Genomic DNA, 12,053 nt, shown 5'->3' with positions numbered 1-12,053 from the left:
GAGATGGTGGTCTTAGGGTTCGCCAGCGGAGAGGTGGAGAGAGGCCCTGGGTCTCTTATTCTTCGTTGACTGAAATGGGGAGGAAAGTGGGAGAACCCTGTAGGGGTTTCCGATTTGGGAGGAAAAAGTTTTGGGCCTGGATCAGGGGTCACTTTTATTTTAATTATTCACACGTGTAAATTACTTTACAAGTCATGTAAGCTTTTAATTTAACAGTTCATTCTGCACCGTTAAGATTTTAACACTGTTTGCCAAAAGGACAATATTGAACCATTTTTAATAAAATATGGGATTTTAGTGAACTTTTTTAAAAGTGATACTATTTTGAACCAAAGCCACGTAAGAAAGAACTAAATAATGTATTAAACCTTTTTTAAATGAACAGGGCAAGATGGTAAATTGAGCGTATTTTGACGACTTCCAAAAGTGTAGAACGATTCAAAGGTACGATGTTACCTCGCAGCTACATTTGATTACACTATTGGTTTTCTTGCATACACTACTCGCATCGTTGTCATACTCTGTTTTATTTCCACCGATTCAGTTTTCTCTCTCTGCATACCAAAACACTTCCAATTTTCAAACTTACATTTCTCACTTTTTGTCTCAACCTTCGTTGACCTGTCTCTTCGTTAAATCCTCCAATTCTCTCACACCACCAACTTCAATTTCACTTCCCATTTTCCAGTGCTGCTGCTTCTTCTTCTTCTTCTTCTATGCAGACCGACCGAATCATAGGTAAGTAACAATTTCCTCTGAAATTCTGTTCCAACCTTTCGTATTTTTATGTTTAACAACACTTGCTTCGGCTCCTTGTAAAACAAACTAAGCGACAAGAACAACCAGAGTTATTTTTCGTTCATTCTTGCTTTTTCTTTTTTGTTTTTGGTTTTCCTCAGACTGTGTTGTTGATCACTGGTTTGGTTCGTGTGGGATGACATGAATGGTTGTTGACACGTGTGGGGTCCGTTCTCTGGTGATAATAAATGGGTTAGGTTTTGTTGTGGGGGAAGGTTTTTGTTCCAATTAATACCCCCTTTTTTTTCTTTAGTGCTAATCCATTTGTTTTTAAAATAATAATAAAATTATATTTATTTAAGTTATTTTTAATAAGTAAGTATATTTTTTATTGTATTTATCTTTTTTTCTTCACTTTTTTCTTATTTTCTAGTGACTTTGAACAAAAAGTAGAAGTTTTTATTTTCATAAACAGACAACATGGAAAGGAGGCCCATACAGAGATAAATGTTAGTTCTTTTTTTTTCTATTCTTAGTAAAACCTACAAGAAATTTGATAATTTTTTTCATATATAACCCATTGATATTTTTTTAATGATAATAACATCATAAGCAATTAAATAAATAATTGTCTACTCGTTATTTTAGTACTCAAAATCTATATAATTACTTTTTATACATTTTTTTTCATAAGTCAAATTAGGATATCAAGATCAAACTGAACAAACATAATTTAGTGTTTCCTAATTTATTAGAATCATATTGGTTGAGTTTAAGATATAATTATGGAGAAAGTTAAAGGTATCAGTTTTAAATTTATATATATATATATATATATATATATATATATATATTATTGTGGAGAAAGTTAGATAAGATTATCTTTATTCTCTTCTCACTTTTCTTTTCTAACCATTTCTTTAAAAATCAATTTTACGCGATTCATTAATGAAATTCTCCTTCAAATCTATGAAATTTGAAAAAAAAAAATTCGTCTTAAAAAACACATAAACACCTATTTTCATAAGTTTTGTCATATTCTTTTCCTATTTTCATCACCTTCAATCTCATACTCTGTCTGTTTCAGACCACCTCCACCAACTGTCTTAACAATTTTATTTTATTTTATTTAGCTGCATTTTTTAAAAGTTGATTAAAAAACGATTGTTAATAAATTATTACTATTAATTAAAAGTGGGGTCTTGGGGTGGAGTGGCTTCTATTCTGCTCCTCATTTTTCAAATTGTTGGTCCATATACATCAGCATCATTCATGCGTCATGTAAGTGAGAGCAAGTTTAAAACTTTAGTTTTTTTTTTTTTTTACATATCTGTGATAAACATGGAAAAAGAACCAAAATCTACCTTTCTAATGATGATTGCTGCCAAAGTAGCAGTACTTTCTTTCATTCTTTGAGAATTCGAGGATGCACAGAAAAGGGAAGTACGAACTTCAGATTCTACCCTCTTCGATTACTTTACGATTTTTTTCTTCCAAACCCCTCTGGCTCTTCAACTTGCCTTTCTTCTCAGGAAAAGATAAGTTTTTGGAATTCAACCTCAGATCATGTGACATGAAATTGTTATATAGTTGTTGAAACACGTTGTGATCATTTTAGCTTAAGCATTAACAATCGGTTGCGCCTGTTAGACAAACTTCATGCTTGTTTCTGATTTACTAAAAGAAATTGTAAAGTTAGAACATGGAATGACTTTTTTTATCAGACATAGCTACACAGATATTCTAAACCCTCCCCTTTTTTTTCACAGTTTGTAGTGAATAGCTCACCGGAGAAATCTATTTTGATCGGATCGTTCTAAAAATGAAGAAAGTAGTCTCTCTCATCTCTTTATGCCACCTTGTTCTGATCAAGTTACTACTGCTATCAAAGACTGTTATAGCAGAACCAAGGGCCAAGACAATCCTAGTAACATGTGGCCATGTACGAGAGCATAATTCTACTATATTTGTTCCCAATTTTGTTGCAACTATGGAGAAGATCAGTGATGAGATGAGGAAAACTGGCTTTGGCACAGCAGTTGTAGGGACAGGACCTGATACTAACTATGGCCTGGCCCAGTGTTATGGGGATCTTTCGTTGCTTGACTGTGTATTGTGCTATGCTGAGGCACGCACTGTTCTTCCTCAGTGCTACCCTTATAATTCTGGTCGCATTTTCCTTGATGGATGCTTCATGAGGGCTGAGAATTATAGTTTCTTTAATGAGTATACAGGACCAGGAGACAAAGCTGTATGTGGGAACACGACCAAGAAGAATTCAAGTTTTCAAGCAGCGGCAAAGCAAGCAGTTTTAAGAGTAGTTCAAGATGCACCCAACAACAAAGGATATGCTAGAGGGAATGTTGCTGTCGCAGGAACAACTAACCAATCTGTTTATGTTCTGGCTGATTGTTGGAGGACTTTGGACCAAAGGTCTTGCAAAGCATGTCTTGAGAATGCATATATTTCCTTACAGGGATGCTTGCCCTGGTCAGAAGGGCGAGTACTCAACACAGGCTGCTTCATGAGGTACTCAGACACAGATTTTCTTAACAAGGTACAGGGAAGTGGGAGTTCAAGAGGTAAATAAATTGTTTATTTCTTCACAATTCATAATTGACCAACAATCTGTGCTTGGATGCAGGATCCTGCATTGAAAATTTTTTAAGGAGTAATGATGAATCTTGAGTATAGTTCATTTTGATTATTTGTGCAGGTAACGTGGTAGTAATAGTGGTTGCAGTAGTTAGTTCAGTGATTGTTTCGGTGGTTGGAGTAACTATTGGAGTTTATATATGGAAACAAAGATACATTCAGAAGAAACGAAGAGGTAATTGTCTTATTTGTTAAGTATATATATTAGCCTGAGAATGAGAAGCCCAAAATTTTATAATCATTTACCTGTAATTTTTTGGTTTGATTAAAAAGCCGTTTTGAGCCAAACCAGTTCGAGCTGAGCTAAGGTTTTCTCAGTGATTATTTTCTTTATTCAAAATTTCAAACCTTGAGCCTTGCTTAGGAACAATTTAGTACCTTGTCCCTTAGACTGCCATATATTGGTTGTTTCAGCTGCGTGTTTATAAGATAGTCCTTCTCTCTCAAAGATAAATTTTGTTTATGAATTATTGTATCTATGAAGAGATTCTTCACCTTGTCTATAAACAAATTGATGAAACATCAAGAGATACCACTCAATTATGTGAAGGATATTTACCGATTTCAATGTTCAATCTGGTTTCCAGGTTCAAATGATGCAGAAAAGTTAGCAAAATCTCTTCAGAACAAAAGCTTGAACTTCAAGTACTCTACATTGGACAAAGCTACTGGATCTTTTCATGAAAATAACAAGTTAGGGCAAGGAGGATTTGGAACAGTTTATAAAGTACTTCTCTTCTCTGAAGACAAATATCTATCCACCATTGTACAAATCAACGCACTCTTACAATTTGCTATTGCAGGGAGTTCTAGCTGATGGAAGAGAGATTGCTATCAAGAGGTTATATTTCAACAACAGACATAGAGCAGCAGATTTCTACAACGAAGTCAACATAATTAGTAGTGTGGAACACAAGAATCTGGTCAGACTGTTAGGATGCAGTTGTTCAGGACCTGAAAGCCTGCTCGTTTATGAATTTCTACCCAATAAAAGTCTTGATCGCTTCATTTTTGGTAATTACGGAACTCATTCAGTGGGCTTGACTACCCTTTTCACCTATTCACTTCATTTTGATCACAAAGTGATTATAAATTTATCATAACTTGAACTGAATTTAATATTTGTCAATTTACACATGACAGATAAAAACAAGGGCAAAGAATTGAACTGGGAAAAGAGATTTGAAATTATCATCGGGACAGCCGAAGGATTAGTTTATCTGCACGAGAACTCTAAAACAAAGATAATTCACAGAGATATAAAAGCCAGCAACATCCTATTGGATGCAAAGTTTCGTGCTAAAATTGCAGATTTTGGTTTGGCCAGGTCCTTTCAAGAGGACAAGAGCCACATAAGTACCGCTATTGCAGGAACTTTGTAAGTATCTTTTCATAAATCACTGCCTAGTTTTGAAGAAATAATAGTACGAGGGAAACAGCTAGGTGCTGTTGCAGAAAACTGAAGCAATATTGTATCTGAGATAACCATTTACTCTTGGCCCTGCAGGGGGTATATGGCTCCTGAGTACCTAGCTCATGGTCAGTTGACAGAAAAGGCAGACGTGTATAGTTTTGGAGTGTTGCTGCTAGAGATGGTCACTGGTAGACAGAACAACAGGAGCATAGTATCAGAGTATTCAGACAGCTTAGTTACAGTTGTAAGTAGCAGATTCTTTGGTTGTTTCTTCTAATTGTTGCTCCTCTGTACGTTGATTATGGTTAACAAAATAAATAACTGACGAAACAAATTTGTTCTTCCGTTTACCCAAAAATATTCTGGCAAGATCAGGCATGGAAGCATTTTCAGGCAGGGACTGCTGAACAATTATTTGATCCAAATATAGAGTTACAGGAAGACCACAACAGCGAGGTTAAGGATGAGATTTTAAGAGTGGTTCACATAGGACTTCTATGCACCCAAGAGGTCCCTTCGTTACGACCAATCATGTCAAAGACATTACATATGCTAACAAAGAAGGAGGAGAACCTAATTGCTCCTTCTAATCCACCCTTCCTAGATGAGAGTACCATGGAACTTCATGACACAAGTGCTGACCCATTTTATCCTCTTAATGCAGCTGATTCCATGGCTACCATGTCCCATAGCTCTTTCTATCCCAGGTGACCACGAGAATGCAGAGAATCCCTACACACTGCATGTCTGCAGCATTGCTTGTGATTGGCAAAATAACTTACTCTGCCTCAGACCTATGACGCTTAAGGTTGCTGCTCACCAAGCATCCGATGCTTTTCTATTTAGAATGCATACTTACGAGGAGATTTTAATCCAAATGTCCAATTTGGTTATGGGAAGCAAACAATGCATACTGTACAGTTCCATATTATAAGAATTATAGATTAATTTGATTCACGTGACAGCTCATAAATACTACTACTTTTGGATACAACTCTTGTTTATTTCATTTGCGTAACAATGGTTTTCAATGGGAAAAAGAATAAAGCAAAGATTGTAAGCTTAAATATTTTTATATTTAATGAGTCCAATTCAGTGAGACAAAATAATAAAGCACAAGCATATATACGGAACGTCGTCATGATGACCAGAGGGAATGTACCATCATGAGAGAATCCAACATTTGAAAAAGATCATATGAAAATGTGACTTGGAACATTTAACTCAGCAAATAAAATTAATAAAACGCTAGGCGCTCAGCTACTGTTAATTCAACAGTAATACACATAGATTAACAGCATAATTTATGCTTTTACAATCTGAATACAGAATCATCCCAAGGGGTGGTAAGGTTTAAAAAAATCCATAAATTCCATATCTAACGCTTAGCTACCAAACACCCCATCAAGCCTCCACCAATCTCGTAATGTCTGGCATCAGAAAATCCTACTTGCAAGGCAAGTTTCTCCAATTCCTTCCCTGCATCACAGGAAGATTCTTAAATTAGGCAATAAATCTTATCATAGTTCTACCATCAATGAACATAATTTATATGTCTCATTTGATTGCTAATCATTTTCAATTATTAAACACAATTACAAACTGCATGATTATCAACAAGGAATGATAATTGTACCCAACCAAATGAAAACCTGCAAAAAATAACCAAGATAGATATACATTACATGTTAAATGTACGCAAAAATTGATGACTAAAGCACCCCACCACTCATCCGCATATTTTACTAAACAAGCATCCATAACCTAAGTAACCTTTTCAATGAGAAGGTCAATAAAACTGAAGCTGTTTGCAGAAGCCTCCGAAAGACCGAGCACGATTGGGGCTCCAAACTTGTGCCCGATTTTGAGAGTAAGAGAGTGAAGCTAAATTTAATGAGAATATCGTAAATTCTTGCGGCAGCATTGCATCCCTAGCATGCCTATGTTAATATGTTTTTTTTTTTTTGTTAGTAAGAAAACTTTAACCCATGACCTATTCTTCCCTCCATTACACTTTTACCATCAAATCAACCTTTTCAATCCTTAAGTGAGGTTTTTCAGATGGCCAATAAGTCAAGTGAGTCTGATATTCAGGCCATAACAATTACTATAGGAATGGGAATAAGCCAGGTAATTTATTGGGGCATATGAACTTTGCCCACATTAGGCAACCGCAGGTTACATCCATTCGTTATATAAGTTAGGCAGAGCCTTTTTGAAAGCTTATTTGGCAAGAAAAGGTCAATACTTTAGGTCATTAGAAAATCCACTTACATTAGAACTAATAAACCAACCTATTTAAGAAGATACAAATAATATAATATAATAGTATTATTATTATATTGAATTATAACATTATGAAAATATATATCTATAGACTTAAGCTCTTGTTCTACACAAAGCCTTACGCCATTAGTCTATTTAAAAGTTTCTTATTGACCTTTAAAAAGGCCCAGCTATAAAATAGGCTTTTGGATAGGCTTTCAAAAAGTCACATTGTTAGAAAAAGTTAGGCCTTAAAAATATAAAAAATATTATATTTTAGGAAATATGCCAGGCCTAATTTTAAGGAAAAGTATAGCCAGACCTGTCTCATTTCTACCACCTGATAGCTGCTTAGACTGGATTGAATCTAAGGCTTTAAGGAATTCGCCCAATCCAATAAGTATTATGGATCCCAACCCATATAATATTCACAGAAACAAAGGCATGTCATACGATTAAAAACCCAAGTCACAGCCAAATTTATGTCATTCTATAGCCACTGAGAATATATCCTTTACAAAGTAAGTTTCTCAATATATCTCAAGGACGCAGAAGAAACGGGCGAGACATAGCAACGTAAAAATCCTATAAAAAGTCTGATCTGATGAAGAAATTCACTTGAAAACAAACCTGTTAAAAATTCTCTTATTGAACTTTTAAGGTATCTGTATTCCTCTGAAAGACCATAACCAGAGGCAACAGGTACAACAACATTGTCAATCATCCATTCCTATCATAAGTAAATACGTGGGGCTTATCTTCAGTACATACACGAAATGAAAACGGCAACAGCAAATTAATAAAAAAAGTGTACGAATAAGATGTGGTAATATTTGTTTAGACAAGTGGACTGAAATTTTTTCTCTAAACTTAGCAGTACCAAAGATGATTTTCATCAGTCCTATCCTGTATGAACTCACCCAAAAGCATTGCTGAAAAGATCACAAGGTAGCTATACTAGTCCAAAATGAAGGAGCATTATTGTGCGTATTATTATATCTATATAAAGCAACAACTGAGGCTGAGATATACCGCAAATGTAGAAGTTAGTGACTCATTGCTTTTATTAAAGTCCAGTATAGACACTGTAGAGCCTGGAAAGCAAAATAAACCATAAAATGTATCAAATTTCATATAAACATCAATTATCAAGTTAATGGATAGAGATATAAAACCTACCAGCTTTTAGGACACGGAAAATTTCCTGCATGGCCTTATGTTTATCAACCACATTTCGAAGACCATAGCCCATAGTGATAGCATCAAACCAACCATCCATAAATGGCAAGTCAAGGGCATCACCTTCAACCCACCTACGATGCAGCAAACCATTACTACCTTCCCACAGCATCAATGATACTAATATACAACACAAACATAATAAGAAGTCTACTATACACACTGCTAATATCTTTATTCTACACTAAAAGTTCTTCTGAAGGTTCAAAAATAGAAAAATAGTTTAAAATTATATCAAAAAAAATCTCCAGGTTATAATTAATCTCTGCATACTGCAAAATTTACCCATGCTCACTCAATATTCGTGAAGCTCTTATTTGAAAGCAATTGCTGCCGGGATGAAGCAATCGATAACTGATCCTTCGAGAAATCAAGACCAATGACCTGCACCACAAAACATTCGATGTACCCTAATTTCACTACAAAATTCAAATGCTATAACAATAAGAAGAATTGATTAAAATATACTTTTACTTACAATGTAAGTTTTTTTAAATGTCCTTCATTCATATATTGTCATTCATAACAGATGCAATCATGTCTATAATGATTACCTTAAAGCTTAAAAGATAGAATTAGAATAATTCCGGATTAATTAAAAGAAATATTTAGGAATAATAATAATGATAGTAATACATGAATTTAATTTATGTCCAATGTCCTATTGGCAATGAGAAATCATGCTAGAGATGGACAATTCTTAATATAGATATTAAGAAAGTCAATAAGTTTATCATACATAATAATACTTAATTAGATGAAAGTAAAGAATAAGATGAAACAGTAAAGTCCCTCTTCACTCATTCAAAGTACATTAACAATAAATTTAAAGCTTAAATACACTTTAAGTCTCTCTCCCCTACTGTAAAGATGTGATTTTAGTTCCTCTATCAATGGAAATTTGGGATTTGTTAAAAGTTTAGTTTATTGACGTGTCTAAGAAACTACAATCGCATGTTGAAAACATATAATGATATAAACCAATTAGCACACAATGGGAACTTGGGAGACAAAAATTGTTAATTTAGAAGTGTGTATAAAATAAAATATACATAAAAAAGAAAACCTCTGCAACTATAAGCAATCTTCCATATATCTTTTCCAAATTTTTATTTTAACTTTTAGTTTATGATTTTATACAGAAAAGAATTTTCTTTCTTTTTTCATGCTTTTCCTCTCTCTTAGGAGTTCAAAGGGGCCTTGCTATTCGTAGGAAAGCAACTGAAATATGAGAAACTAAAATCAAACACCTTGCCATCACAGCCTACTTTGTCGGACAAGAGAAATGACAAATCCCCACTTCCGCAGCACACATCCAACACACGATCTCCCAATTTCGCACTGTGTCCAAATTCATACAAACGCCCAATTAAGAAATGAAAATACAACGGTTACAATATTTTGAAGAAAATGCGAAAGCTAAAAACGAAAAAAGAGGAATACCCAGTCCACGACACTGCCATTCGCTTCCAAATCCGGTGTTGCCCAAGGCTCAGCAAGTCATTCAGCTGATCAAAAACACACAGAAAAACGGCGTAAGTTATAAAATAACTAACAGAAGAAAAAAAGAATAGTGGCGCACGTTATCATAGACAGGAGCAATGCGATTAAACAGCGCCCGGCGCTCGTTGGTGCATCGAATCAACGTTGGTCGGAAAAAGGAAGAAGAAGGAACTAACGTTGCCATGTACTTCCAAATTCGAATTCACATCCGAAATATTTCATGTACGCACATTTGTAACAGTTGCGATTACACAACAGCATACCAGGCTTTGTGGGCCGACCCATGGCCCAAAATTTGCCTTTCACGATGTTTAAGCTATCTTTTGTTTTTGGTTTTTCTTATAGTAATATAATTCAGGTGACAATGCGACCTTATGGAAAAAATACTTTTGACATAAATTTTTTTTATAATATTTTGATATTGATTATTGATATATAATGTTTATGGTTCCAATGTTTAAGTTAGCAAAGACCAAATATTAAATACACTGTAAGTGTAATTATTTATCTTTTACCTTTAATTTTTATTTATAATTTTTACGAGTTTGAGATTAGTCAAACCTTAATTTTGGCTCATTCTCAGTCCATTACCTTTAAATACTTACTTTAATCCTTAATATGAGAAAGTTGATTATTGAATCCGTCTTCATCATGCCTTGTCGATACCTTCGCATATACTATGGTTATCCAGGGCGCACATCATACGTCGTTCGACCCTACGGTACATATAATATTATTTATATTGATTATTTTTTATTTATTATAGTACTAACATATTTTAAATGAAAAAATAACACATACATAATATTAAAATACTATAAAAGACGAAGATGGAAGAGAAATATCTGCGCGAGAATATGAACCTGTGGTGGCGCTAATGCGCCATGGTGCCCCTATGGTGGTGCTTTGCAGGAACCCTAACCCTTTCCTTTTATCCAATCACTTTAACTTTTAACATTTCATCAAGTCAATTGACTTTAGCGTGTCACGCAATCACTAATTGAACAACTCATTCACTTTTGGTCAGAGGGATAATTACACTCTTAGCTCTTTTAACGTCGTAAGCAAAAAAAGATCAATTTGAACCATTTTTACAACATATGGGACAATTCTGAACATCTAATAAAAAGTAGGATCACTTTGAACACACCTACCAAACTTAAGGACCAAAATATATATTAAATCTTATTGGAAAAAAGAGATTGTTCTATTACTACGGAAGTATCAAAGGATGAGTTACCTTTGAAGACCTTTAGGAAGAAAAATATCAAAATTTTGAAATGAGTGATGTAATTTGGAAGAGTGTGAAATCTATGATTTTAATGTTTATTGCAACTTGGATTTATGTATTGTACTTTCTGTTGGACTTGTATCTATGTTTTGGATGCAATTGACTGTGTTACACTTCATACTGGTATTCAATCTACTTTGCTGGCTCATCTCTGTCGAATACAATATTTTCTTGGGACATATATTTTGGAACATATTAGTTGAGGTTGTCCAAAATTTTCTTTTGCTATTCATAGTTTGCTTACCCATTGAGTTTTAGCCGACTGAGCTAAACTCTAAAAATCACATATTTAGTCCAATATAAATTATATCGAAAGTGAAAAATTATCAATATCATTTACTTATATTATGACTAATTTAAATATCGTACACATTTTTATGTTACGACTTTTATTTTTTATTCATAAATGAAAAGTGAAAAGTTACAAATATATTGTTTATTCATTTATTCATTTATTCATAAATTCATAAATAATGATATTAAGGTTTCTGTTATTCGTAGTTAATGCTCCTAAGAGCATTTTCCTTTAATTAGGTTTTTCATTAAATGTTTTCTGTTGATTCTGTTAGGATCTCTAACAGATTAGTTTAGGTTTTCTTGTAACAGAACCCTATATAAGGAGGGTTCTGGTCTCTTGTTCAATATATACAATACACAATAATAAAACCCATTCCTTTTCAGAAAGTTCTCACCTTTATCAATCTCTGCTCCTGCGTGAACTCTCTTTTCCTTTTCTCTTGCGACGCTTGCTCCCATCGGACCACCGAGGAGGGCGTTTCTCCAGAAGCTTCAACGCTGAAGCTGCGTTCTCACCTTTTCCTCCATCGCNTTTCTGAGTGACTGAGAAGACATCTCAGTCCCATTCACTTTCTGGCAAGGAAGCCTCCAGAAACCAGCTTCTGGGCTTCGCTCCTATTGGGCCTTTTGTCAATTGGGCCGGTTTTATTA

At 34.3% G+C, this 12,053-nt stretch overlaps 2 protein-coding genes across 7 annotated transcripts; one reads left to right on the top strand and one right to left on the bottom strand.

Moving 5' to 3' along the window:
- Nucleotides 1-496: 496 nt before the first annotated feature.
- LOC106778027 (cysteine-rich receptor-like protein kinase 2) lies at nucleotides 497-5,801 on the top strand. 5 transcript variants are annotated; one of them, XM_014665910.2, is made up of 8 exons: nucleotides 497-738; nucleotides 2,508-3,320; nucleotides 3,455-3,568; nucleotides 3,981-4,120; nucleotides 4,197-4,407; nucleotides 4,537-4,771; nucleotides 4,901-5,051; nucleotides 5,183-5,801. In XM_014665910.2, the coding sequence occupies exons 2-8, from the start codon at nucleotides 2,561-2,563 to the stop codon at nucleotides 5,516-5,518; spliced, it is 1,947 nt and encodes a 648-aa protein (XP_014521396.1). In that variant the 5' UTR covers nucleotides 497-738; nucleotides 2,508-2,560; the 3' UTR covers nucleotides 5,519-5,801. The 5 variants fall into 5 exon arrangements, with proteins under 5 accessions (XP_014521396.1, XP_014521395.1, XP_014521397.1 ...); XM_014665909.2 differs by lacking the exon at nucleotides 497-738 and adding an exon at nucleotides 2,066-2,181; XM_014665907.2 differs by lacking the exon at nucleotides 497-738 and adding an exon at nucleotides 2,067-2,276 and having other exon boundaries at nucleotides 2,506-3,320.
- A 173-nt stretch (nucleotides 5,802-5,974) lies between these two features.
- LOC106776995 (2-phytyl-1,4-beta-naphthoquinone methyltransferase, chloroplastic) lies at nucleotides 5,975-10,075 on the bottom strand. 2 transcript variants are annotated; one of them, XM_014664486.2, is made up of 8 exons: nucleotides 9,894-10,075; nucleotides 9,755-9,819; nucleotides 9,562-9,652; nucleotides 8,607-8,695; nucleotides 8,252-8,385; nucleotides 8,105-8,166; nucleotides 7,703-7,802; nucleotides 5,975-6,286 (listed from the first exon to the last, which is right to left on the bottom strand). In XM_014664486.2, the coding sequence occupies exons 1-8, from the start codon at nucleotides 9,996-9,998 to the stop codon at nucleotides 6,186-6,188; spliced, it is 747 nt and encodes a 248-aa protein (XP_014519972.1). In that variant the 5' UTR covers nucleotides 9,999-10,075; the 3' UTR covers nucleotides 5,975-6,185. The 2 variants fall into 2 exon arrangements, with proteins under 2 accessions (XP_014519972.1, XP_022643109.1); XM_022787388.1 differs by having other exon boundaries at nucleotides 9,991-10,013.
- Between the last annotated feature and the right edge of the window lie 1,978 nt (nucleotides 10,076-12,053).

This window comes from Vigna radiata, chromosome 11, assembly GCF_000741045.1.
Source record: "Vigna radiata var. radiata cultivar VC1973A chromosome 11, Vradiata_ver6, whole genome shotgun sequence".
Taxonomy (NCBI): Eukaryota; Viridiplantae; Streptophyta; class Magnoliopsida; order Fabales; family Fabaceae; genus Vigna; species Vigna radiata.
The sequence above is the reverse complement of the archived record's forward strand: the minus strand, read 5'-3'. Positions and strand labels throughout refer to the sequence as shown.

Bases quoted from the DNA above. Each gene is read 5' to 3' on its own strand.
- LOC106776995 (XM_014664486.2), bottom strand. From the start codon at position 9,998: ATGGCAACGTTAGTTCCTTCTTCTTCCTTTTTCCGACCAACGTTGATT. The intron at 8,167-8,251 runs GTAGGTTTTATA...TTTGCTTTCCAG, and splicing joins TTTCCGTGTCCTAAAAGCTG to GCTCTACAGTGTCTATACTG. The intron at 6,287-7,702 runs GTTTGTTTTCAA...CCTGTGATGCAG, and splicing joins AATAAGAGAATTTTTAACAG to GGAAGGAATTGGAGAAACTT.
- LOC106778027 (XM_014665910.2), top strand. From the start codon at position 2,561: ATGAAGAAAGTAGTCTCTCTCATCTCTTTATGCCACCTTGTTCTGATC. The intron at 3,569-3,980 runs GTAATTGTCTTA...TCTGGTTTCCAG, and splicing joins CATTCAGAAGAAACGAAGAG to GTTCAAATGATGCAGAAAAG. The intron at 5,052-5,182 runs GTAAGTAGCAGA...TGGCAAGATCAG, and splicing joins CAGACAGCTTAGTTACAGTT to GCATGGAAGCATTTTCAGGC.